At 52.3% G+C, this 26,455-nt stretch overlaps 1 protein-coding gene and 1 long non-coding RNA gene across 2 annotated transcripts; one reads left to right on the top strand and one right to left on the bottom strand.

Moving 5' to 3' along the window:
• Positions 1–1,575: 1,575 nt before the first annotated feature.
• Positions 1,576–24,295, bottom strand: LOC118650761 (DNA dC->dU-editing enzyme APOBEC-3F-like). Its single transcript, XM_036299056.1, has 7 exons — positions 24,134–24,295; positions 19,118–19,403; positions 18,777–18,891; positions 9,237–9,375; positions 2,949–3,234; positions 2,608–2,722; positions 1,576–1,721 (listed from the first exon to the last, which is right to left on the bottom strand). Exons 1-7 carry the CDS (start codon positions 24,278–24,280, stop codon positions 1,715–1,717), a joined length of 1,095 nt encoding a protein of 364 aa, XP_036154949.1. The 5' UTR covers positions 24,281–24,295; the 3' UTR covers positions 1,576–1,714.
• LOC118651330 lies at positions 16,561–17,817 on the top strand. The gene is made up of 3 exons (XR_004966198.1): positions 16,561–17,106; positions 17,202–17,311; positions 17,619–17,817. It is a non-coding gene; the product is annotated as an uncharacterized LOC118651330 (long non-coding RNA).
• Positions 24,296–26,455: the final 2,160 nt, after the last annotated feature.

Raw genomic sequence — 26,455 nt, 5'->3', positions numbered from 1 at the left:
TCGCTGACAGGACACAGGTGTTCCAGGCAGCTGCACAGTGGGCCCCGAGGACCCAGACCTCATTATCCTGAGGCTGGCCTAGCAGTGAGCTGGGAGCCTCGTGGGTCCCACGTGACTGTGGAGTTGTTAGGGGCAGACATCGAGGAGTGGGGACTAGCTGTAGTTGTAAGAAGCATGAATCATGCTCTGGTAGTGGTGGCTGTTCTGTTCTGATTAGAGGAAGCACATGCTGACCTGGCTGAGACTTGTATCCCCGGGACATGGGAGTTAACCTGGGAATGCAGCCCATTCTCCTTTTTTAAGAACTGATTCACCACCTTGTTGTTGAAATAATCCAGTTCCGAGACGCCCTTCCTTACTAGTTCCCAGCCTGCACTGCCTGTAGCCTGCACCATTCCCCTGGCCTGCTCCCCAACCCGTCACTCCTACTTCCCATGTAATCTCTGTCCTTCTACCCAGTATCAGCAGCTGGTTTATGGGGAAGAGCGTATTTTCATGGATGACCTGCCGCTCTCCCACACTGCCGGCCTTACTGGAATAAACTCGCATATACGACTCAACCCTGTCTCTGCTGACCTGGCTCAAGTAGTGACAGGCAGCCCGGACCCATTGGTTGTCTGGCTTCAGAGTCATCGCCCAGCTCTGCAGCTAACAACTGGCCTTTCCTGTTGGAGGGAAGCGACCACCCAGGGCGGCCGGGCTGCATGGAAACAGCGCTCCCGCTGGCCTGGAGGGTTCCTGCACCACCTCAGCTGGGCAGAGTGCAGGTGTGCCAGGAGCAGGAGGGGCTGTTGGGAGAAGATGCCCTTGAGGTCCCCATGGATCTCTGAGACTGACCTTCTGCTTTGGTCTTCATCTCCAGGTGGAGGAGAGATTCTGAGCCGACCACTTTGCCTGGTTCGATGACCCAGTCAGTCAAGAGTGTGGTCCACACCTGTGCCTCCCTCCTTGTGAGGAGACGGAAGGAAGCCGGTAGGTAGGGGCGGGTCCACGGCAAAGGAAGTAGAACCGGGAACCCAATGAGGCGGAGTTACTAAGGCACCCAACTGGGCGGGGAAGGAAGGGCACTCGCGAGAGAGGCATGAACTTTAAAATGTATGGATACTGCTGAGATCGCATGCAGATAACCAATCACAAGGCAGTAAGGCATATAAGCCAATCCCAAGGACTTTGCCTAGGCAGAATTCTTTGAAAAGACCAATTAGGAGCTAGCAAGACTGCCCACCCCCTAAAGTAAAAGGCCCGCACTTCCTCTCGCCCTCTCTCTTCTCCCTGGCAGCAATGGCTTCCTGACGTTCCTTCCTGTGTTGGGGGAGCCCACCCCTGTGTCCACCTGGCCTCCACACATGGACTATTAGACTTTAATTAGCTTGGACACCAGACTACTCCCCCCGTCACATGGAAAGGAGGCTCCAGACACCGGCCTGCACTTGGAACCCCAGCTACCCCTTCTCCAGGACTGGCTTCTCCCAGTAAACTTTGGTTCCATTAATTGGGGGGGTTGGGGGTGGTTGTGGAAGGCCCTGGGTGGTTGGCGGACGGGCCCCGCCCCCTGGTTGAACTGGTCAAGGGGACAATTTGCACATTAGCCTTTTATTGCAGAGGGACTTGGGGAGGGGAGCTTCAGGGAGAGAAAGCTGTGCTGCTTCAGTTTTCCGGGAGCCAGCCGCTTGGAGACATCATTCTGTCCCAAAAATAAAGTCATGATTCCTCCTCAGTCCCTGAGGAGACAAAACACACATTAGCATCTAATGAGGACCTTCCTGAGGACAAAGGGAGTTGAGCAGGAAGAGCTTTTACCATGTGAACAAAGGCCTAATTAAGCAAAGCTGTTCTGCCCGACCAGTTGGCTCAGTGGTTGAGCAATGAGCTCTGAACCAGGAGGTCAAGGTTCCCCATCAGGGCACATGCCTGGTTTTCGAGCCCAATCCCTAGTGTGGGGCGTGCAGGAGGCAGCAGATCAATGATTCTCTAACAGCGGTTCTCATCCTGTGGGTCGCGACCCCTTTGGCGGTCGAATGACCCTTTCACAGGGGTCGCCTAAGACCATCCTGCATATCAGATATTTACATGACGATTCATAACAGTAGCAACATGACAGTTATGAAGTAGCAACGAAAATAATTTTATGATTGGGTCACAACATGAGGAGCTGTATTTAAAGGGCCAGAAGGTTGAGAACCACTGCATCATCATTGATGTTTCCATCTCTCTCTCCCTTCCTCTCTAAAATCAATAAAGATATATTTTTTAAAAATAGTTGCCCTTAATACTAGGCGCATTCACATCACAGGGGCTGGGCTACAGTTTGTTACTAAGGAAGCCCTAGCCACCGAACGCAGGCATTCTCTGTCTCCTCAGTCTTCTGATGGCCACACTCATACACATTCATGACCACTTGTGTTCGGTTTAATAACAACATTTAGTTAATGTGGTGAGATGGGAGGACCGAGGAGGGGGGAGCACCTTTGCTGGGGGAGAGGGAGGCGCTGAGGGGTGGAGGGAGGGAGGGTCGGGGTGGGGAGGCACCTGAAGGAGCAGAGAGGCCCAGACTCAGGTGAAGGTTGTGAGACGTAAGGGGGGGAGGTGGGGGGAGGAAACCCATACCAGAGGATTTCATCAAGCTTCTGCTGCAGACTACTAAAATTTCTTCGCATATTCTTCCAATATGTGAACTGCCATCCCCCGTTGTCCACAAAGTTATCCCAACAGTATTTAAAATCTGCAGCAAAGAGGGGAGAAAGCAGGCAGGTCAGGCCTAGGAGCCTTTCTCTCCTGAGCTTCCCCTGGGCAGCCCCACTCAGGGCCCAATTTCCTCCTTGCCAGGTGTCTTCACTCCTGCCTCAGTTTCCCAAGTTCCCCTGCCACTCACTCTCCCTGGGTGCCTCTACAAGCCCCCCCCCCCCCCTCCGCTGCACCATTCCTGCCCCAGCTCCCTCTGCTCTCACCCTTTGGAGCCATCATGGCCACCTTGGCCCCTGCAGCAACCAGATCTCGAAGCCCCTGCTCATCTTCGTCCTCACACAAGTACAGGCGGGCGGCGGAGATGCTCAGGTACACATTCTCGTTCTCATTCAGGAAGCGAGCCACCTGCTCTGCACACTCGAAGCAGGGGCTCCAGGATATGTACCAGGTGACATGGTATTGCGCATCAGGACACTGAATCTCATCAGGAAACAGAACCTTCTCATGGAACCAATCCAGGAAGCAGAGTTCAGCGTGGCCAGGATACAACTGGGAGAGATGGAGAGAGGGTGGGGGGACCCTCGTAACAAAGCAGGCATGTGACAGAGCAGGCATGTGACAGGACTGAGGGGTGGGCACCAGGAGACAGGGAGCAATAGTCTCAGGGTCATGTTGTTGATTGATTTATCCCCTTTTTATTTTTTAAAAAATGTGTTTTTATTGATTTTTATTTTTTAAAATATATTTTTATTGATTTCAGAAAGGAAGGGTGAGAGGGATAAAATGTCAATGGTGAGAGAGAATCATTGATTGGCTGTCTCCTGCACGACCCCTGCTGGGGATTGAGCCCACAACCTGGGCACGTACCCTTGACCTGGATCAAACCCAGGACCGTTCAGTCCGCAGGCTGATGCTCTCTCTATCCACTGAGCCAAACCAGCGAGGGCTATTTGTATTGATTTTTAGAGAGAGGAAGGGAAAGGAGAGATAGAAACATTGATGAGAGAGAAGCATGGAACAGCTGCCTCCTGCACACCCCCCTCTGGAGATCAAACCTGCAACCTGGGCTTGTGCCCTGAATGGAATCTAACCAGTGACCGCTTCGTCCAGGGGTCGGTGCTCACCCACTGAGCATCCCCAGTGGAGCTATTCATCCCTTTGTAAACTCCTCCCCTCCCTAATGTTTTATTTCCGCATCCCTTCCCACACGCACCCAAGAACTGCAACATCCTGAGGGCCCGCTCCAGGCCAGGCCGCTGGGTCCAGGCTTGTTCCCTGGGTGCTGTCTGCCGGGAGGGCCCAGAGCCGTGCTGCCCACAGGGAGCCACTAGCACAGGTGTCTGCTGTGCTCTTGAAATGCGGCTCACATGCACTGACGTGCGCGACAAATACGGAATACACTCCTTATCTCCGTGACATGGTATGGAAGAAGAGTGTAAACTATCTCACGAAGAACTTTTATATTAACTACTAGAGGCCCGATGCATGAAAATTCGTGCAAGAGTAGGCCTTACTTCCCCCGGCTGCCGGCACCGGCTTCCCTCCTCTGTCCCCTGGCAGGCATCGGGACCCAGGTGGCTTTGCCAGGCCCGGCTTCGTCCGGAGGGACATCAGGAATGGTGTCCAGAAGGACGTCCGGTCTAATTAACATATTACCCTTTTATTATTACAGATATGTTGAAACAATATCTTAGATATATTACAAAGTACGTTATCAACATTAAATTGATCGATTTCTCTGAAAGTTTGACCCCTGGGTACTAGAAAAGGTTACATGACCTGAGTGACCCTGATTACGCGCCCACGGGAAAGTACTGCCCAGTGACACCATGTCCATCAAGAGGGGCTCTGAGACATCTGCAGTCTGGGTGGAGAAGGGAGGGCTGGCGTGTGCTGGACGCTGCACAGGAGACCTTAGTGCTTGGCTCAGAGTGGGCGGGAGGCAGGCAGGAAGTGGGTGTGGGTTCTCCCCTGGGGGATCCCACATCCTGGGCCTGGAAGAGGCAGGGGGTAGCTGGGGGAGGACCTAGCCAGCAGAGCACTTCCTACGGCCCCATAAGGCATTGGTCACAGCAGCCCCAACTGTCCTAGACCCTATTTCTTTTTTTTTCTTTTTTGCAATCAGCATTTTAATAACAAAGATACTATTTTTAACATGGTCACGTATACTTGGCTAAGTCCGGATTTTAAAAAACATAAGTATTCTAGCCCAACAGTTCGACCATACAGTTTTGTACAGAACATTCCGCAGGTCAACAGAAAATGCATTTCAGCACAAAAACTATTTAAAGAGAATCTCTAAGCACCATTTTATTTCTGCAAAACAGATATATATCTTGTACTGATTAAATATCTACAAGTGCTGCCCTAGCTGGTTTGGCTCAGTGGATAGAGCATCAGCCTGTGGACTGAAGGACCCCATGTTAGATTCTGGTCAAGGGCATATGCCCAGGTTGCGGGCTCGATCCACAGTAGGGGTGGGCAGGAGGCAGCCTATCGATACTCTCTCATCATTGATGTTTCTCTCTCTCTCTCCCTTCCTCTCTGAAATCAATAAAAATATATTAAATATCTACAAGTCCTTTTCCTTTACAAAAATACATATATTGTTGATGGACTGAGTCATTAACAATGACCTGGTCATCTTTCACTTCAAGTTGAATGATTCATAAGCTAAATCTTACAACCACAAAAAGGATTTTTTCTTTTTTAAATATATTTTATTGATTTTTCACAGAGAGGAAGGGAGAGAGATAGAGAGAGTTAGAAACATCGATGAGAGAGAAACATCGATCAGCTGCCTCCTGCACATCTCCCACCGGGGATGTGCCCGCAACCCAGGTACATGCCCTTGACCGGAATCGAACCCGGGACCTCTCAGTCCGCAGGCTGACGCTCTATCCACTGAGCCAAACCAGTTTCGGCCACAAAAAGGATTTTTATTTGCATTAAGATGTTACCACTTATGGCAAAAAAAAAAGCTTAAAATATTTTATATTTCAAAGAAAAATCAGCAACACAACTGTACACTGTACTTATGGTGGTTTTTTTTTTAACGTGAGGCCTCCTCTACCAAACACTGATGCTCGCCGGGGCTGCCCCCCGCCAGGGCGCAGCAGAGCCCGGGCTCCCTCACTGGCACGTGTCGTGGACGACAGCTTGATAAGGACACTTAGGCCCCCACCCTCGTTCTAAAGAACACAGCAAAGGAAAACTGACCCCAAACACAGGAGGCTGATCCCTTTACATTTCCAATGTGCCGAACCCCTGCTCCAGTGGACTGAGGTGCGTCTGTGGATAAATAATCTGTTTGCTAACTCTGCTGTTACCCAGAAACATTGACTCTTCATTTGTACTAGATTCGTTTCTTATTCCCCGAAGCCCTGGAAGATGGAGGAAAACTAGACCCAGCGTGTAACAGACGCCAGTTGCACTTGGTTCTGGGTTTAAAGGTAATGAACATTGAAAAGCTGCTGAACAATGTCTCAGAGCTGGCTCCTAGGGAAAGGGGCATAGCAGATTCACGGACACTTTTAAATGAGCATTTACAATGAAATTATTTTTAAGTGTAATGTCGTAACTTTCTGAAAAGGAAGTGCTCAAGCATTTTAAGTGTTTGAAAGCACAGAGAAATACGAAGAAGAAAACACACGATAAGTGACAACTACATTACTGGGAAGAGAATCACTTTTCAATTATTGGGAAAATGCCATTGCTGTAGGGAAAAAATGGTGAAAACCTTGTAATGCGTATTTGAGTACATTTTAAAAAATATATATTTTATTGATTTTTTACAGAGAGGAAGGGAGAGAGATAGAGAGTTAGAAACATCGATGAGAGAGAAACATCGATCAGCTGCCTCCTGCACACCTCCTACTGGGGATGTGCCCGCAACCAAGGTACATGCCCTTGACCGGAATCGAACCTGGGACCTTTCAGTCCGCAGGCCGACGCTCTATCCACTGAGCCAAACCGGTTATGGCTATTTGAGTACATTTTAATGAGATTTCAATCTCATGTTTTTCCATCAAAACTCAGCTGAACTAGGTCTGTCAAGTCAATCCAGCATTAGTTGGTTATTTTGTGCTTTCAAAGGGTTCAGAGTCTCCAGTATATTTAATATTTTCCAACCCTTCATATGCCAGATCTGGCAGACATGCTATGTCCCTTTCTGTGTGTGTGTGTGTGTGTGTGTGTGTGTGTGTGTGTTTGTGCGCGCATCTCATTTATAACTAGAGGCCTGTTGCACGAATTCAGGGACAGGTGGGGTCCAGCCAGCCTGCCACCATTTGGAGTGGTGGGTGCTGATCAGAGTGGGGCCTGCCCAGGAGAGGGGCAGTGGGGGATTGGCTGACCCACCCCCAATTACAGTGGGGGGGAGGGGGAGATGATCAGGGCCACAGTGTGCATCAAAGCAACTGGTCGTTCTGGTGTTCAGGTCGCTTGGCTTTTATATATATAGACTGAAGGCCTGGTGCACGTATTTTTGCACCTGTGTGGGGGTGCGGCCTGTGAGGATCAGCCTACTGTGGGGGCACTGCTCATCCCAGTCAGCCAAGCTCCGCTCCCACTGTTGAATTGCACTGACCACCAGGGGGCAGTTCATGTATTAAGCGTTTGCCCCCTGGTGGTCATTGCACATCGTAGTGACTGGTTGACTGGTCATTCTAGTCATTCTGCCATTCGGTCAGCAGGCTTTTATATATATAGATAGCATTTCACATTTTTGTGGTTCTAATCCAGGTATTTAAAGTATGGCAAACACATTCATTTTTGCAATTCTCCTACAACAAACATCTTGAATATCAAGCTTAGCCTGTGGAAAATTCCTTATGATAAACCATCTACACTAATAAAAGAGAAACATGGTAATTGGCGTACGACCGCTACCCTTCCCATTGGCTAATCAGCGAGATATGCAAATTAACTGTCAGCCAAGATGGTGGCAGGCAGCCAGGCAGCTGAGAACAGGAGGCTTGGTTGCCCCAGCGATGGAGGAAGCCAAGGTTCCCCGTCTGCAGCTGCGGGGCTCTGAGTTCCTGAAGCAACAACTCCAAAAGATACAATGCTTCAATTATAGAAGCTAAAAGATGGCGGTTAATTTGCATACTCAGGCTCCAAGCAGAGCGAAGCCAAACAGCCCTGAAGCGGCAGGGCAGAGAGGCCTCAGGACCCTGGGATCAGCGGAGCCGAGAGGCCTCCCAGCCCCAGTTATCAGCAGAACCAAGAGGCCTACTGGCCCGGGATCAGCGGAGCTGAGAGGCCTCCTGGCCCAGTTATCAGCAGAGCCTCGAGGCCTCAGGACCCCCAGATCAGCGGAGCCGAGAGGCCTCCCAGCACCGGGATCAGTGTGACAGGGGGCAGCGACCAAACCCCTGATCGCCCTGCGGGCTCTGGGTGTGACAGGGTGCGGAGCCCCAACCCCCCTGATGGGCCCTGCTCTGTGCGTGACAGGGTACGGAGCCCCAACCCCCCTGATGGGCCCTGCTCTGTGCGTGACAGGGGGTGGCGCCGAACCTCCCTATCGACCCTGCCTTGAGTGTGTCAGGGGGCGGTGCCCCAACCCCCCAATCGGCCCTACCCTGAGCGTGACTGAGTGTGGCATTGCAACCTCCAGATCTGCCCTGCTCTGTGCATGACAGGGGGCGGTGCCCCAACTCCCCAATCGGCCCTTCTCTGAGCCCGACCAGGGGCTGCACCTAGGGATTAGGCCTGCCCTCTGCCACCCGGGAGCAGGCCTAAGCCAGCAGGTCGTTATCTCCTGAGGGGTCCCAGGCTGCGAGAGGGCACAGGCCGGGCTGAGGGACCTCCTCTCCCCACCCCGAATGCACAAATTTTTGTGCACTGGGCCTCTAGTAGTACATAACAGAGGATTACATACGGCCTATCAGAGAGATGTCAGGATGTGACCATTAACTCTGAGGTGGCCCACAGCCTGAACTCCAAAGGAGAATGGTGTAAGAAGAGTGATTATTTTGATGTATGTATGATCTAGATCTGAGACCCATTTTGCTAATTTGGCTGAGTGGCTGAATTCTAATAACAGTAGAGCAATCACGGAGAAACAGGACAGGGAGGTGAAACAGGTCTTTATGAAAATTTTGCTTTTGAATATGGAAAAAGCATTTATGTATGTGAGTCCAATCGAATGTACTCTTTTCTATACACGTAAGCCTATCAGCACTTTTACCCACGCCTAGATGCTCTTTCCTCCAAGACAGTTTGAGGTCCCTGGAAGAGGTGGAGACTGAGGGCCAGCAGGTTCAATAGACTCTAGTGACTAGAGGAGGCCTTGTGGATAAGTCAAATTCCATTGTCTATGGCAGCAGTCACCAATCTTTCAGCCCTCACGGGCCATTAGTGGTCCACAGACCAACCGTTGGTGACTGCTGGTCTATGGTGATTTGGGAGGGTCAGGCAGGGGCATCCAGGGCTAAAACACAGGACAGTGTTGTGGGAAGAAGCCTCTGGCATTTTCCATATTATCATCTCCCCACATTCTTCCCTGGCTTAGCTCCTGCCTCTGATGACAGCATCGTGGGGGCACATACCTGGTTTCGAAAGACACCATTTTGATAGTCAAGAAATGAGCCATCCTTCCATCTTTCCACTTCAAAGCAGAGGAAGGTAGACTTCCGCCCATAGCTATTTAGGTTTTGGAAGTTGAAGTCGAAGGTGTTGGGATACATGCTTCTCATTGGGTTGCAGTGGGCAAGAGAGAAAACAGACAATTCAGTGTTCCTATGAGTTTCACCCATCCAGTGACTCCTGAACACACCCCATGGACAACCTGGGCACCCTGCCTCCCAGTAACCCCTGCCTTCAGCTGGGGGAGAGCAGGAGAGCAGGGGCTGCAGAGACAGTGGGGCGGGGGGGTGGGGAGAGGAGAGGGGCTCCTGTCCTCACCCTTAGGGACCGGCTCTGCTGCTTCCAACAGTACACGTCCAGCTCCTTACCCCAGTCATTTGAATACAGAAATGAGTAATAAAACTGCCTCTACCCCCTAACATTAGATTTTCATATTAAGGTGCAATTCATGATTCACCTTTCACCTATGTATGTTTATTATTATTATTTAATGTCAGGCTAACACCTAAATACACAGGCTCTGGCTAATGTTCTAAGAGCTCCTTGTATCTAAACTCCTCTATTCCTCCCCAATTCAGGGGCCTCACCCCATTTTATAGAGGAGGGAACGGGACACAGAGAGGGGAGTAGCCTGTGCAAGTCACAGGGCTGCTGAGTGACAGAGCCAGTCCCTTGCCCAGGCAAAGCCATGTCCAGCCCTTGCATGACGTCAGCTGGCAGCGGGGCCCCATTGGCTGAGAGGCTTTTCTCCCTCATTGCACTATAAACGCGAGGGCGGGGATGCCTCTGGGCACAGCCTGACTTTGCTCTTCTGCTCACAGTGCCAGCACCTTGGGAGACAGGATTTCATGTCCTGCTCAGCGAGTCCCTCTCACTCTGAGTGGATATCGGGGTCAGTAGCACAGAAAGTGGATCCAAGTGCTTCAAGCCAAATGCCCCCAGTGCTCCACTCAACCTTTAGTGCAAGTCTCATGGCCAAGAGGGCACAGGAAAGGCCACAGAGCAGCAGCCCCGCGGGCAGGGAGGGGACAGCCAGCCCACAACTGGCAGACTGAGAGGAGGACCAAGTGGACAACAGGCCTGGGCGAGGGGCAGGAGGGGCCATTCAGAAGCAATTGTGGAGGCTTCCCCAGGAGAGGGCAAAGCCCCCATGGAGTGGGACCTGCAGAGAAGGTGCCCAGAGCGGGAAAGAAGCCAGGCTAGACCAGGGGGAGGACAAGGCTGAGGACAGCGTCACCTGAGGGCCCCCAAATAGAAAGGGCTACAGAGGAGGACAGAGTGGGGGCAGTACCTGGGCCAGGGCACCGGAGTGAAGTCTTGGTTCCCTTGTTGCTGCTGCATTGCCCTTGGTCCCCGGCGCTGGTGCTGCACTTCTGCTCACAGGCTAAGGTTTTAGGAAAGTCCCTGTATAAACAAACTTCCCGCCTTCTTAGCTGGGCCCCACCTCCTTCCAGCTTTGGCTGTGAGGGGTGGGGGGGTGGGCGGGTCCTTGGGTGTGATCTTCCTCAGCCTCAGACCAACCTTCCCTCCTCCTCTGGGGCCCTCCCTCTGGACAGAGCTGACCTCTGCTGGTGACAGGCTCCTCTGTGCAGCAGGACCCAGGCTGCTGGCAAAAGGAAAGTGAAAGTGATGATGGCAGGGAGAGGGGATGAGACAGGCCCTGCTCCCCTGGGAGGGCCAGGCTGGAGCCCTCCCCACACCACCCTGCACCCAGCCCAAGCCTGAGCCCAGTGCAGGCTCTCCACCTGCCTCCGGCTGAATGACGGGAACGTGTGGACCTTGGATCAGGGACAGATGTGCGTTGAGTTCCTCGTTCTGGGCTTGGTCCTCTGCTTGGGTCCCTCTGCCTTCACAGGGTGGGGAGGACACCGCAGGCAGCCTCCTGTCCCTCTTGCTCTAGGAGAGCTTTCAGACAAGCTGGATAGTGACCCTTGTCAGTTACACTGCAAACGCTTTCTTTCAATGTGTGGCTAGGGTCTCACTTCATGAAGTCTTTCCATGTATACATGCCTTAATTTTTAATGTTTTCAAATGTATTCATTTTATCATGTATGTATATGACATGACATAGGCATGTCATTTTTTATTTTGTATTGAATAGCCAATACAAGGACATTTAATGACTTTCCTTCCCTGTCATTTTGTCCTACTGGTGTGCAATGCCACAACCTTAGTGTGTGTGTGTGTGTGTGTGTGTGTGTGTGTGTGTGTGTGGTCTCTGACTCTCTCATATGCTCCATTGCCTCACCTGTCCATGCTTGGGTGACTACCCCACTGATCTTCCAGAGATTCAGGGTAGATCCAATATCTGGTACGCCCATCCACCTTAGCCTCACCTTGGAAGTTCTATTGGCCTGTACAGATCTACATGAATTTATGCGAAAACATTCCTTAAAATATGTTTTATAAATTGATTTCAAATCAGGAAGGAAGGGGGAGAGAGAAAAAAAAATCAGTGATGAGTGAAACATTCATTGGCTGCTTCCTGCATACCATCTACTGGGAAAAGATACCAGAACCTGGGCAGGTGCCCATGCATGAACCTCCTGGATCACGGGTCCATGCTCAACCACTGAGCCAAACCAGCTGACTGATGGACAAACTTTTCATGTTTCATGCGATACCCTATTATCAATGTGTAGAGCAATCTTGGCAGGCATAGATGTCTCTGAGGCCCTGAAACTCTCCATCCATGAACATGGGATATATCTCCATTCCTATGGGCCTTCTTTTATGTTCTCAGTGAGTTGAAATGAAGTTAAAGGGGAAGCTGGAAGGGAAGGAAAGAGGCAGCCATGAGGGCAAAGAAGAGGAAAGGGAGCACGGAGAGGAAGAAACAGGATCAAAAAGGAGGATACACCACTCTGGGCAGATGGAGGGAAGCAAAGCAGGGAGGAGAGAGGAAAGAATGGAGGGAGGGAAGGGGCAGAGAGGGAGGGTGTGAATCCGGGCTGAATCTTGTCTCCCTGCAACCTTGGGAAAAGGGAAAAAGAACTTTGCCTCAGCAATCTGGTGCTCAGTAGTCATTCCCTGCTGAGAGAATTGGTGCAGTCTGGACAAGCTTGGGGATGAAAGGGGCTTCGCCCAGGTCCTGAGACACAGTGAGTCTGCACCTAAAGGCAGAGTGAATTTAAAGCAAAGGGAATGGAGGCCCCTCTCAATATGCCCTGCTCACTGGGGCATGGTGGCATCGCTTCTGGGGCTGGCATTCTCCCTGGCACACCTGCAGCAGGGGAGGGAGGAGACACAGAAATGAGGGCAGCAGCCCACAGGACATCTGGGAGTCCTGGGGAGAGGCCAGGCGAGGCACAGGGTCAGGAGACAGGAGGATCACACAGGGGTCAGAGCAGGAGCTGGGAGAGGATAAGGAGGGAGTCCCCATCAGGGAAGGCAGGAGGAGGGGGTCCGGAGCAGGGGTCAGCCCTGTCCTGGGTCTCAGCCTTGACCACCTGCTGAGACCCCTAATGCTTCTTATCACCACTTCTTCCCAGCACAAGGCTGCACATGGTGTGAGCAGAAACTGCTGGAGGACGGAAGGATTATTTGAAAATTGATTGATTGAACCAGAGTCTTCCCCTCTTCTTTATTATTACCTCATCCTTTGTTGGAGACTAACTATCTTCTTTGTTAGACATTATCCCAAATGCCCCACATTTAACTGTCACTACAGCCCCCGAGATCAGTCATGGTTACTCTCTATGTGTTACAGTGAGGAATCCAAGAGGCAGCCTGTTCCCTCTGCCACACCCACAGGGTCTCCACAGGAAGGAAACACCACTGGAACCTGACTTCTGGGCTGCCCACCAGCTGCCGTTCATGGTCAGTCCCTGCTATTGTCCATGGAGAGGACGCACAGGCTTGAAAGTTCTGTGGTTGGTCCAGTCCTCTCTCTGCCCCCTGGGACTGAGGCGTGATGAGTGGACGTGGGTCACCATCTGAGGCTTGGAGGAGACCAGGAGGAGAAGACAACCCCCGAGAGCTGAGCTGGGGGTGTGGGGTGTGGGCCCGGTTTAAACAGCATCAACTGAGCGGCTGACCAGGCCCACACTGTCCTCCTCCTCCCACAGGGCTTGTCCTGAAAAAAAGCTGACTTTCAGCCCCTCCATGGCGGCCACAGTCCCCTGACAACCCAGCCCTCTGTCCTTGATCTCATTCCTGTCCCGTGTCTCCCACCATTGGCTCCCGGCCCTGCTTTGCCCCACCCACCCCACCACACCCCACCCCAACCCACCCCACCCCACACACCCCACCCCACCACACACACCCCACCCCACCCCACCCCACCCCACACACCCCATCCCACCACACCCCACCCCAACCCACCCCACCCCACCACACCCCACCCCACCCCACACACCCCACCCCACCCCACCACCCCTCTCTCCCCTCCTCCCCTCTCCCCTCTTCTTCCATCTCCTCAGGTCACTTCCATCTCCTCAGGTCTATCAAGTCTTCCCTCTGGCTCTGCGTCCTCCTGACTCAGTCCCCTCCTACTGCTTTGGTCACAAGCGTATGACTGTCCTTATTCTCTATCCCTCCAATGTCTCTCACTAAAGGACTCAGTCCCAGTCCCTCACAGTCCTGTGTGAGGCTGTGACCGGGGGGTCCGGACATGTGAGCAGAAGCCTGTGGTGAGAGACCTGGAGCCTTGGTTGCCTGGAAGGCCGTGTGCAGGATGCCCAGCTGCCAGGGGCACGCTCAGCATGATTCAGGCTCCACAGAGACACGGCAGGACAGACAGCTGCTGCCTGCACTGCATCCTGCCTGGGCCAGGTCCTGGGAAGGGCAGAGGGATCCTGTCTGCAGGGAAGCCCCTCCCTCCAGCGTCCTCTCCAGGGAGTGGAATTAGAAAGGCCTGAGGACACAGTAATCCCCAGCCCTTCCCTCAGCCTGGCACATCCTGTGATCTCAATCAAGACCTGCTGAAGAAACCAAAGAATGACTGGCTGACCCCTAATTACCATCAGGAGATACTCACATGTGTGAGCCCACACTCACGGGCTGCAGAGGGCTTTCACACACCTTTGCTTCCCAAGCAGCCCCAAAGGTCGGGCCCTGATACCCATCGCACAGATGGGGAGGCCGAGGCTCAGAGGGAAAGGCCTTGCCTGACACCTCACAGCGGGTGGGTGGCAGAGCCAGGTGCCAGGACTCTAACCCAGGCCTGTGATGCTGCCCGACGCTCTCCCAGGGCCACACCACTTTGGTCAAGGCCGCACGAGCACTGGGGACCAGCAAGAAGCTGTGGGACAGGTCACCCTCATCTTTAAAGGCAGGAGCAGTGAGAACTGGTCCTTCGAGTCGGCAGCAGGAGACGTCCTGGGGGGAGAGGGGAGAAGGGGGCCCGAGGGGGGAAGGTAGGGCCTCCCCTGTACAGTCAGGAGCCTGTGCCGGGCTCTTTCCCAGCTGGGGGCTGCTGGACAAGTCCAATGGCTCCTCAGGGCCTCAGTTTCCCCAGCTGTCAGATGACCCTCCTCTCTGCCTCAGGAGGTGACCAGAGGGACTGATTTCAGGAGACGGTCCGCACTGACAGGTCAGTGTGAGGGAGAAGCTGCAGGACGCGGGCTGCCTGCTGGCAGGAGCTCAGTAACTCTGGCCTCACAGCAGAGGGAATGGCTGGATCTGCTCACAGGGCCCCACACCAGCAGAGAGCACATGTTGTCCAAGGCTCCCCGCTGAGAGCAGCCCTCATGGGAATGGGAGGAGCTGCCAATCACTAACCATCCTGGAATCTCAGCAGAGCGCTGGCAGACGTGGGAGATGGAGACCCTGGTGGCTTTGCCCAGGGCCACTCAATTAGGAGGGGGCAGAGTGGGGAGGACCAGAACCAGCCTCCCTGGCTCCAAAGCCACCCACCAGATCCAGCATTTTTTTGGTAAATGTATTTTTACTAGAGGCCTGGTGCACAGATTTGTGAACCAGTGGGGACCCTCGGCCTGGCCTGGGCCCTCTTGCAATCCGGGAGGCATGCTGGCTGGGGAGGTACCACACGAGGTGTCCAGGGCATGTCCAGCTATCTCGCCCAGTCCCCAGTGGCAGGACCACACCAGCAAGGTAACCTACTGGTCGGGTGTATTCCCCCTGGTGGTTAGTGTGTGTCATAGCAATTGGTCAAACAGTCAAATGGTCAGACACTCAGCATATTAGGCTTTTATATATATAGATTAATTTCAGAGAGGAAGGGAGAGGGAGAGAGGGAGATATATCAATGATGAGAGAGAATCATTGATTGACTGCCTCCTGCATGCCCCCCACTGGGGATTGAGCTCGCAACCCGGGCATGTGCCCCTACTGGGAATCGAACCCTGACCTTCTGGTTCACAGGTTGATGCTCAACCACCAATCCATGCCGGCCAGGCCCTAACCTTAACAAATTACCACACACCGGGTGCTCTTAGCAGCAGAAAGCTATCCTCTCACAGCTCTGGAGGACAGAGGTCTGAGACCAAGGTGTCCGCAGGCTGTGCTTTCTCTGAAGGTTGCTGTGTCTGCTACAGCTGGGCCTGTCCCCCTGGTGTGGCCCTAAGTCCTGGACTTGTAGAACCTCCCTCCAACCTGTCCTCAAATGGCTACCCCCTGAGAGTCCATGTCGCCTCTTCTTACAGGACACCAGTCAGATTAGAATAGCCCCCCCGCCCCCGCCCCACACACACTTCATATGGCCTCACCCTAAATGACTCCATCTGCGAGGACCCTATGGCCAAATAGGGGTGCATTCTGAGGCTCTGAGCAGGACGTGATGTGGAGGGGATACTCTCCAATCCAGCACATGCATGCTTCCCATTTACTGCTGAAAATCTCACATGTGTGGTAGAGACGACGCATGTCCCAGTGTTAATGCTCCTGTTTCAGCATGTATAGCCCCTGATGCTTACCCAGTTACCCAGCATGAAGGCTCCATTTCCTGAACTCCTTTGCTGCCAGGTGTGGCTGGGTGACAGTCCTGGCCAGGAGATGTGGAAATAAACTCCATATGGAAGCTTGTGGGACCTTCCTCAGCAGCAGCTAGCTTGGTCACCTGCCCCTTTCTCCCCCTCTTCCCCCAGCTCGCTGACAGGACACAGGGGTTCCAGGCGGCTGCACAGTGGGCCCCGAGGACCCAGACCTCATGTATCCTGAGGCTGGCCTAGCAGTGAGCTGGGAGCCTCGTTGGTCCCACGTGACTGTGGAGTTGTTAGGGGCAGACATCGAGGAGTGGGGACTAGCTGTAGTTGTAAGAAGTATGAATCATGCTCTGGTAGTGGTGGCTGTTCTGTTCTGATTAGAGGAAGCACATGCTGACCTGGCTGAGACTTGTATCCCCGGGACATGGGAGTTAACCTGGGAATGCAGCCCATTCTCCTTTTTCGAGAACTGCCGATCATCATGGAAAGATTCACCACCTTGTTACTGAAACAATCCAGTTCCGAGACGCCGTTCCTTACCAGTTCCCAGCCTGCACTGCCTGTAGCCTGCATCATTCCCCTGGCCTGCTCCCCATGGCTGTCACTCCTACTTCCCATGTAATCTCTGTCCTTCTACCCAATATCAGTAGCTGGTTTATGGGGAAGAGCGGATTTTCATGGATGACCTGCCGCTCTCCCACACTGCCGGCCTTGTTGGAATAAACTCGCATATACGACTCAACCCTGTCTCTGCTGACCTGGCTCAAGTAGTGACAGGCAGCCCGGACCCATTGGTTGTCTGGCTTCAGAGTCATCGCCCAGCTCTGCAGCTAACACCTGGACGTACCTGTTGGAGGCAAGCGACTACCCAGGGCGGCTGGGCTGCATGGAGACAGCGCTCCCACTGGCCTGGAGGGTTCCTGCACCACCTGAGCTGGGCAGAGTGCAGGTGTGCCAGGAGCAGGAGGGGCTGTTGGGAGAAGATGCCCTTGAGGTCCCCATGGATCTCTGAGACTGACCTTCTGCTTTGGTCTTCATCTCCAGGCGGAGGAGAGATTCTGAGCCGACCACTTTGCCTGGTTCGATGACCCAGTCAGTCAAGAGTGTGGTCCACACCTGTGCCTCCCTCCTTGTGAGGAGACGGAAGGAAGCCGGTAGGTAGGGGTGGGACCACGGCAAAGGAAGTAGAACCGGGAACCCAATGAGGCGGAGTTACTAAGGCACCCAACTGGGTGGGGAAGGAAGGGCACTTGCAAGAGAGGCATGAACTTTAAAATGTATGGATACTGCTGAGATCGCATGCAGATAACCAATCACAAGGCAGTAAGGCATATAAGCCAATCCCAAGGATGTTGCCTAGGCAGAATTCTTTGAAAAGACCAATTAGGAGCTAGCAAGACTGCCCACCCCCTAAAGTAAAAGGCCCGCACTTCCTCTCGCCCTCTCTCTTCTCCCTGGCAGCAATGGCTTCCTGACGTTCCTTCCTGTGTTGGGGGAGCCCACCCCTGTGTCCACCTGGCCTCCACACATGGACTATTAGACTTTAATTAGCTTGGACACCAGACTACTCCCCCCGTCACATGGAAAGGAGGCTCCAGACACCGGCCTGCACTTGGAACCCCAGCTATCCCTTCTCCAGGACTGGCTTCTCCCAGTAAACTTTGGTTCCATTAATTGGGGGGGTTGGGGGGGGAGGTGGAAGGCCCTGAGGGGTTGGCGGATGGGCCCTCCCTCCTGGTTGAACTTCCGGTCAAGGGGACAATTTGCACATTAGCCTTTTATTGCAGAGGGACTTGGGGAGGGGAGCTTCAGGGAGAGAAAGCTGTGCTGCTTCAGTTTTAGCAAGGCTCTTCCATTCAGCCCCGGGAGCCAGCCGCTTGGAGACATCATTCTGTCCCAAAAATAAAGTCATGAATCTTCCTCAGTCCCTGAGGATACAAAAACACACAGACATTAGCAACTTATCAGGACCTTCCTGAGGACAAAGGGAGTTGAGCAGGAAGAGCTTTTACATCGTGAACAAAGGCCTAATTAAGCATAGCTGCTCAGCCCGACCAGTTGGCTCAGTGGTTGAGCAGCGGGCTCTGAACCAGGAGATCATGGTTCGACACCCCATCAGGGCACATGCCTGGTTTTCGGGCCTAATCCCTAGTGTGGGGTGTGCAGGAGGCAGCAGATCAATGATTCTCTTTCATTATTGATGTTTCCATCTCTCTCCCCCTCTCCTTTCCTCTCTAAAATCAATAAAGATATATTTTTAAAAAATAGTTACTCTTAATACTAGGCGCATTCACATCACAGGGGCTGGGCTACAGTTTCTTACTAAGGAAGCCGTAGCCACCGAACGCAGGCATTCTCTGTCTCCTCAGTCTTCTGATGGCCACACTCATACACATTCATGACCACTTGTGTTCGGTTTAATAACAACATTTGGTTAATGTGATGAGATGGGAGGACCGAGGAGGGGGGAGCACCTTTGCTGGGGGAGAGGGAGGCGCTGAGGGGTGGAGGGAGGGAGGGTCGGGGTGGGGAGGCACCTGAAGGAGCAGAGAGGCCCAGACTCAGGTGAAGGTTGTGGGAGGTAAGGGGGGGGGGGGGGGCGCGGGAGGAAACTCATACCAGAGGATTTCATCAAGCTGCTGCTGCAGACGACCATAATTTCTTCGCACTTTCTTCCAATACGGGAAGTCCCATCCCCCGTTGTACACAAAGTTATCCCAACAGTATTCAAAGTCTGCAGCAAAGAGGGGAGAGAGCAGGCAGGTCAGGCCTAGGAGCCTTTCTCTCCTGAGCTTCCCCTGGGCAACCCCACTCAGGGCCCAATTTCCTCCTTGCCAGGTATCTTCACTCCTGCCTCAGTTTCCCAAGTTCCCCTGCCACTCACTCTCCCTGGGTGCCTCTACAAGCCCCCCCCCGCCCCTCCGCTGCCCCATTCCTGCCCCAGCTCCCTCTGCTCTCACCCTCTGGAGCCATCATGGCCACCTTGGCCCCTGCAGCAACCAGATCTCGAAGCCCCCGCTCATCTTCGTCCTCACACAAGTACAGGCGGGCGGCGGACATGCTCAGGTCCACGTTCTCGTGCTCATTCAGGAAGCGAGCCACCTGCTCTGCACACTCGAAGCAGGGGCTCCAGGATATGTACCAGGTGACATGGTATTGTGCATCAGGACACTGAATCTCATCAGGAAACAGAACCTTCTCATGGAACCAATCCAGGAAGCAGAGTTCAGCGTGGCCAGGATACAACTGGGAGAGATGGAGAGAGGGTGGGGGGACCCTCGTAACAAAGCAGGCATGTGACAGAGCAGGCATGTGATAGGACTGGGGGGGCGGGGGGGCACCAGGGGACAGGGAGCAATAGTCTCAGGGTCATGTTGTTGATTGATTTATCCCCTTTTTATTTTTTAAAAAATATGTTTTTATTGATTTTTATTTTTTAAAATATATTTTTATTGATTTCAGATCAGAAGAGTGAGAGGGATAAAATGTCAATGGTGAGAGAGAATCATTGATTGGATGTCTCCTGCACGACCCCTGCTGGGGATTGAGCCCACAACCTGGCCACGTACCCTTGACCTGAATCAAACCCAGGACCGTTCAGTCCACAGGCTGATGCTCTCTCTATCCACTGAGCCAAACCAGCGAGGGCTATTTGTATTGATTTTTAGAGAGAGGAAGGGAAAGGAGAGAGAGAAACATTGATGAGAGAGAAGCATGGAACAGCTGCCTCCTGCACACCCCCCACTGGAGATCAAACCTGCAACCTGGGCTTGTGCCCTGAATGGAATCTAACCAGTGACTCTTGGTCCAGGGGTCGATGCTCACCCACTGAGCATCCCCAGTGGAGCTATTCATCCCTTTGTAAACTCCTCCCCTCCCTGATGCTTTATTTCCGCATCCCTTCCCACACGCACCCAAGAACTGCAACATCCTGAGGGCCCGCTCCAGGCCAGGCCGCTGGGTCCAGGCTTGTTCCCTGGGTGCTGTCTGCCTGGAGGGCCCAGAGCCGTGCTGCCCACAGGGAGCCACTAGCACAGGTGTCTGCTGTGCTCTTGAAATGCGGCTCGCCTGCACTGACGTGTGGGACAAATACGGAAGACACTCCTTATCTCCGTGACGTGGTATGGAAGAAGAGTGTAAACTATCTCACGAAGAACTTTTATATTAACTACTAGAGGCCCGATGCATGAAAATTCGTGCAAGAGTAGGCCTTACTTCGCCCGGCTGCCGGCACCGGCTTCCCTCCTCTGGCCCCTGGCAGGCATCGGGACCCAGGTGGCTTTGCCCAGCCCCGGCTTCGTCCGGAGGGACATCAGGAATGGTGTCCAGAAGGACGTCCGGTCTAATTAACATATTACCCTTTTATTATTACAGATATGTTGAAACAATATCTTAGATCTATTACAAAGTACGTTATCAACATTAAATTGAGCGATTTCTCTGAAAGTTTGACCCCTGGGTACTAGAAAAGGTTACATGACCTGAGTGACCCTGATTACGCTTCCTACGGGAAAGTACTGCCCAGTGACACCATGTCCATCAAGAGGGGCTCTGAGACATCTGCAGTCTGGGTGGAGAAGGGAGGGCTGGCGTGTGCTGGATGCTGCACAGGAGACCTTAGTGCTTGGCTCAGAGCAGGCGGGAGGCAGGCAGGAAGTGGGTGTGGGTTCTCCTCTGGGGGATTCCACATCCTGGGCCTGGAAGAGGAAGGGGTAGCTGGGGGAGGACCCAGCCAGCAGAGCACTTCTTAGGGCCCCATAAGGCATTGGCCACAGCAGCCCCAACTGTCCTAGACCCTATTTCTTTTTTTTCTTTTTTTGCAATCAACATTTTAATAACAAAGATACTATTTTTAACATGGTCACGTATACTTGGCTAAGTCCAGATTTTAAAAAACGTAAGTATCTAGCCCAACAGTTCGACCATACAGTTTTGTACAGAACATTCCACAGGTCAACAGAAAATGCATTTCAGCACAAAAAATATTTAAAGAGAATCTCTAAGCACCATTTTATTTCTGCAAAACAGACATATATCTTGTACTGATTAAATATCTACAAGTGCTGCCCTAGCTGGTTTGGCTCAGTGGATAGAGCATCAGCCTGTGGACTGAAGGACCCCAGGTTAGATTCCGGCAAAGGGCATATGCCCGGGTTGCGGGCTCAATCCACAGTAGGGGGTGGGCAGGAGGCAGCCTATCAATGATACTCTCTCATCATTGATGTTTCTTTTTCTCTCTCCCTTCCTCTCTGAAATCAATAAAAATATATTAAATATCTACAAGTCCTTTTCCTTTACAAAAATACATATATTGTTGATGGACTGAGTCATTAACAATGACCTGGTCATCTCTTTCACTTCAAGTTGAACGATTCATAAGCTAAATCTTACAACACCAAAAAGGTTTTTATTTGCATTAAGATGTTACCACTTTTGAAAAAAATAGCTTAAAATATTTTATATTTCACAGGAAAATCAGCAACACAACTGTACACTGTACTCTACGGTGGTTTTGTTTAACGTGAGGGCTCCTCTACCAAACACTCATGCTCGCCCGGGACTGCCCCGCACGAGGGCACAGCAGGGCCCGGGCTCCCTCACAGGCACGTGCCATGGACGACAGCTTGATAAGGACACCTAGGCCCCCACCCTCATTCTAAAGAACACAGCAAAGGAAAACTGACTTCAAACACAGGAGGCTGATCCCTTTACATTCCAATGTGCCGAACGCCTGCTCAAGCGGACTGATGTGCGTCTGTGGATAAATAATCCGCTTGCTAACTCTACTGTTGCCCAGAAACATTTACTCTTCATTTGTACTAGATTCGTTTCTTATTCCACGAAGCCCTGGAAGATGGAGGAAAACTAGACCCAGCGTGTAACAGACGCCAGTTGCACTTGGTACTGGGCTTAAAGATAATGAACATTGAACAGCTGCTGAACAATGTCTCAGAGCTGGCTCCTAGGGAAAGGGGCATAGCAGATGCACAGACACCTTTAAATGAGCATTTACAATTAAATTATTTTTATTTATTTATTTAAATATATTTTATTGATTTTTCACAGAGAGGAAGGGAGAGAGATAGAAACATCGATGAGAGAGAAACATCGATCAGCTGCCTCCTGCACATCTCCTACTGGGGATGTGCCCCCAACCCAGGTACATGCCCTTGACCGGAATCGAACCTGGGACCTTTCAGTCCACAGGCCGATGCTCTATCCACTGAGCCAAACCTGTTTCGGCTAAAATTAAATTATTTTTAAGGGTAATGTCGTAACTTTCTGAAAAGAAAGTGCTCAAGCATTTTAAGTGTTTGAAAGCACAGAGAAAGACGAAGAAGAAAACACACAGTAAGTGACAACTACATTACTGGGAAGAGAATCACTTTTCAATTATTGGGAAACTGCCATTGCTGTAGGAAAAAAAATGGGGAAAACCTTGTAATGCGTATTTAAGTACATTTTAATGAGATTTCAATCTCATGTTTTCCCATCAAAACTCAGCTTAACTAGGTCTGCATGTCAATTCAGCATTAGTTGGTTAGTTTGTGCTTTCAAAGGGTTCAGAGTCTCTAGTATTTTTAATATTTCCCAACCCTTCATATGCCAGATCTCACAGACATGCTATGTTCCTTATTGTGTGTGTGTGTGTGTGTGTGTATCTCATTTATAACTAGAGGCCTGTTGCACGAATTCAGGGACAGGTGGGGTCCAGCCAGCCTGCCACCAATTGGAGTGGCCGGTGCTGATCAGAGTGGGGCCTGCCCAGGGGAGGGGGTTTGGGGGGTTGGCTGGCCCATCCCCAATTAGGGTATGGGGGGGCTGATCAGGGCCACAGTGTGCATCAAAGCAGCTGGTCGTTCCGGGGTTCAGGTCGCTTGGCTTTTATATATATATAGACTGGAGGCCTGGTGCACGTATTTTTGCACCTGTGTGTGGGCGCAGCCTGTGAGGATCGGCCTTCTGTGCGGGCACTGCTCATCCCAGTCAGCCAAGCTCCATTCCCACTGTGGAAGCACACTGACCACCAGGGGGCAGTTCATGTATTAAGCGTTTGCCCCCTGGTGGTCATTGCACATCATAGTGACTGGTTGACTGGTCGTTCTAGTCATTCCACCATTCAGTCATTGGGCTTTTATATATATAGAGATAGCATTTCACATTTTTGTGGCTCTAATCCAGGTATTTAAAGTATGGCAAACACATTCATTTTTGCAATTCTCCTACAACCAACATCGTGAGTATCAAGCTTAGCCTGTGGGAGATTCCTTATGATAAACCAGAGTACATAACAGAGGATTATGTATAGCCTATCAGAGAAATGTCGGGATGTGAGCATTAACTCTGAGGTGGCCCACAGCCTGAGCTCCCAAGGAGAATGCTTTAAGAACAGTGCTTACTTTGATGTATGTATGATCTAGATCTGAGACCCATTTTGCTAATTTGGCTGAGTGGCTGAATTCTAATAACAGTAGAGCAAACACTGAGAAAGAGGACAGGGAGGTGAAACAGGCCTTTATGAAAATTTTGCTTTTGAATATGGAAAAAGCATTTATGTATGTGAGTCCAATCGAATGTACTCTTTTCTATACACATAAGCCTATCAGCACTTTTAGCCAAGCCTAGATGCCCTTTCCTCCAAGACAGTTTGAAGTACCTGAAAGAGGTGGAGACTGAGGGCCAGCAAGTTCAATAGACTCTAGTGACTAGAGGAGGCCTTGTGGATAAGTCAAATGCCATTGTCTATGGCAGCAGTCACCAACCTTTCAGACCTCATGGGCCATCAGTGGTCCACAGACCACCCGTTGGTGACTGCTGGCCTATGGTAATTTGGGAGGGTCAGGCAGGGGCATCCAGGGCTAAAACATAGGACAGTGTTGTGGGAAGAAGCCTCTGGCATTTTCCATATTATCATCTCCCCACATCTTTCCCTGGCTTAGCTCCTGCCTCTGATGACAGCATCATGCGGCACATACCTGGTTTCGAAAGACACCATTTTGATAGTCAAGAAATGAGCCATCCTCCCATGTTTCCACTTCAAAGCAGAGGCGCGTAGACTTTGGCCAATAGCCCTCTAGGTTTTTGAAGTTGGAGTAGAAGGTCTTGGGATAGATGCTTCTCATTGGTTTGCAGTGGGCAAGAGAGAAAACAGACAATTCAGTGTTCCTACGAGTTTCACCCATCCGGTGACTCCTGAACACACCCCATGGACACCCTGGGCACCCTGCCTCCCAGTAACCCCTGCCTTCATCTAGGGGAGAACAGCAGGGCAGGGGCTGCAGGGACAGTGGGGCGAGTGGGGGGGGGCTCCTGTCCTCTCCCTTAGGGCCTGGCTCTGCTGCTTACAACAACACACACCCAATCCCCCAACCCCAATGATTTGAATACAGAAATGAGTATTAAAACTGCCTCCACCCCCAAACATTAGATTTTCATATTAAGGTGCAATTCATGACTGATATTTCACCTATGCATGTTTATTATTATTATTTAACTAGAGGCCCGGTGCACAAAAATTTGTGCACTTGAGGGGAAGCGGGAGGGTCCCTCAGCCCGGCCTGTGCCCTCTCACACTCTGGGAACCCTCGGGAGATAACGCCCTGCTGGCTTAGACCTGCTCCCGGGTGGCAGAGGGCAGGCCCAATCCCTAGGTACAGCCCCTGGTTGGGCTCAGAGCAGGGCCGATTGGGGAGTTGGGGCGCCACCCCCTGTCATGCACAGAGCAGGGCAGATCGGGAGGTTGCGGCGCCACCCCCTGTCACGCACAGAGCAGGGCCAATCCGGGGGTTGGGGCGCTGCCCCCTGTCACGAACAGAGCAGGGCCCATCAGGGGGTTGAGGAGCTCCCCCCTGTCACTCAGAGAGTAGGGCCGATAGGGGAATTGGGGCACCGCCCCCTGTCACACACTGAGCAGGGTGGATCAGGGGGTTGGGACGTCACCACTCTCACACTCAGGGCAGGGCCAATGGGGAGGTTATGGCTCTACCCTGTCACACACAGAGCAGGGCCCGTGGGGGCGAGGGGGAGGTTGGGGCTCCGCACCCTGTGTCACACACAGAGCAGGGCTGATCAGGGGGTTGGAGTGCTGCACCCTGTCACACACAGAGCCGCAGGGCGATCAGAGGTTGGGGAGCTCCCCCCTATCAGGCACAGAGCAGGAGGTTGGGTCGCCTTCCCCTGTCACGAACAGAGCAGGGCGGATAGGGAGGTTGTGGCCCCACCCCCGTCACACACAGAGCCGCAGGGTGATCAGGGGGTTTGGGCGCTGCCCCCTGTCACGCTGATCCCGGTGCCGGGGGGCATCTCGGCTCCGCTGATCCCGGTGCTGGGAGGCATATTACCCTTTTACTATATAGGATAGAGGCCTGGTGCATGGGTGGGGCTGGCTGGTTTGCCCTGAAGGGTGTCCTGGATCAGGGTTGGGGTCCCCACTGGGGTGCCTGGCCAGCCTGGGTGAGGGGCTGAGGGCTGTTTTCAGGCTGGCAGGTGACGGAAGCTCCCAACTGCTTTTTTTCTTTTCTTTTTTTTAATTCTGGGCCAGCTTTAGCTCTGAGGCTCCAGCTCTTAGGCCTCTGCTGCTGAAAGTAGGTAATCAAAACAATGTATAACTCCAGCTCTGACTCCAGCTCTGAGATCCCAGCTTTCTGAAAGCTGGTTTCTGGGTTTATTTTTTAGCTTCTATATTTGTTAAAATGTTTCAAACTGCAGGCTCAGAGGCCTGCAAGGCAGGCGGGGAACATTGGTTTCCTCCATCACTGAAGCAAGCAAGCCACATGTTAGTTTCAAGCTGCCTGGCTGCAGGCCGCCATCTTGGCTGGCAGTTAATTTGCATATCTCCCTGATTAGCCAATGGGAAGGGTAGCGGTCGTACGCCAATTACCATGTTTCTCTTTTATTAGATAGGATGACAGGCTAACACCTAAATTCACAGGCTTTGGCTACTGTTCTAAGAGCTCCTTGTATCTGAACTCCTCTATTCCTCCCCAATCCAGGGGCCTCACCCCATTTTACAGAGGAGGGAATGGGACACAGAGAGGGGAGTAGCCTGTCCAAGTCACAGAGTTGCTGAGTGACAGAGCCGGTCCCTTGCCCAGGGAAAGCCATGTCCAGCCCTTGCATGACGTCAGCTGGCAGCGGGGCCCCAAAGGCTGAGAGGTTTTTCTCCTCTCATGTAAACAGCGTGTCCCCCACCGGTTGGTGCCCTATAAACGCGAGGGCGGGGATGCCTCTGGGGACAGCCTGACTTTGCTCTTCTGCTCACAGGCACCTTGGGAGAGAGGATTCCCCTTCCTGCTCAG

Source organism: Myotis myotis, unplaced genomic scaffold (assembly GCF_014108235.1).
Source record: "Myotis myotis isolate mMyoMyo1 unplaced genomic scaffold, mMyoMyo1.p scaffold_m19_p_3, whole genome shotgun sequence".
NCBI classification, from domain to species: domain Eukaryota; kingdom Metazoa; phylum Chordata; class Mammalia; order Chiroptera; family Vespertilionidae; genus Myotis; species Myotis myotis.
The sequence above is the reverse complement of the archived record's forward strand: the minus strand, read 5'-3'. Positions and strand labels throughout refer to the sequence as shown.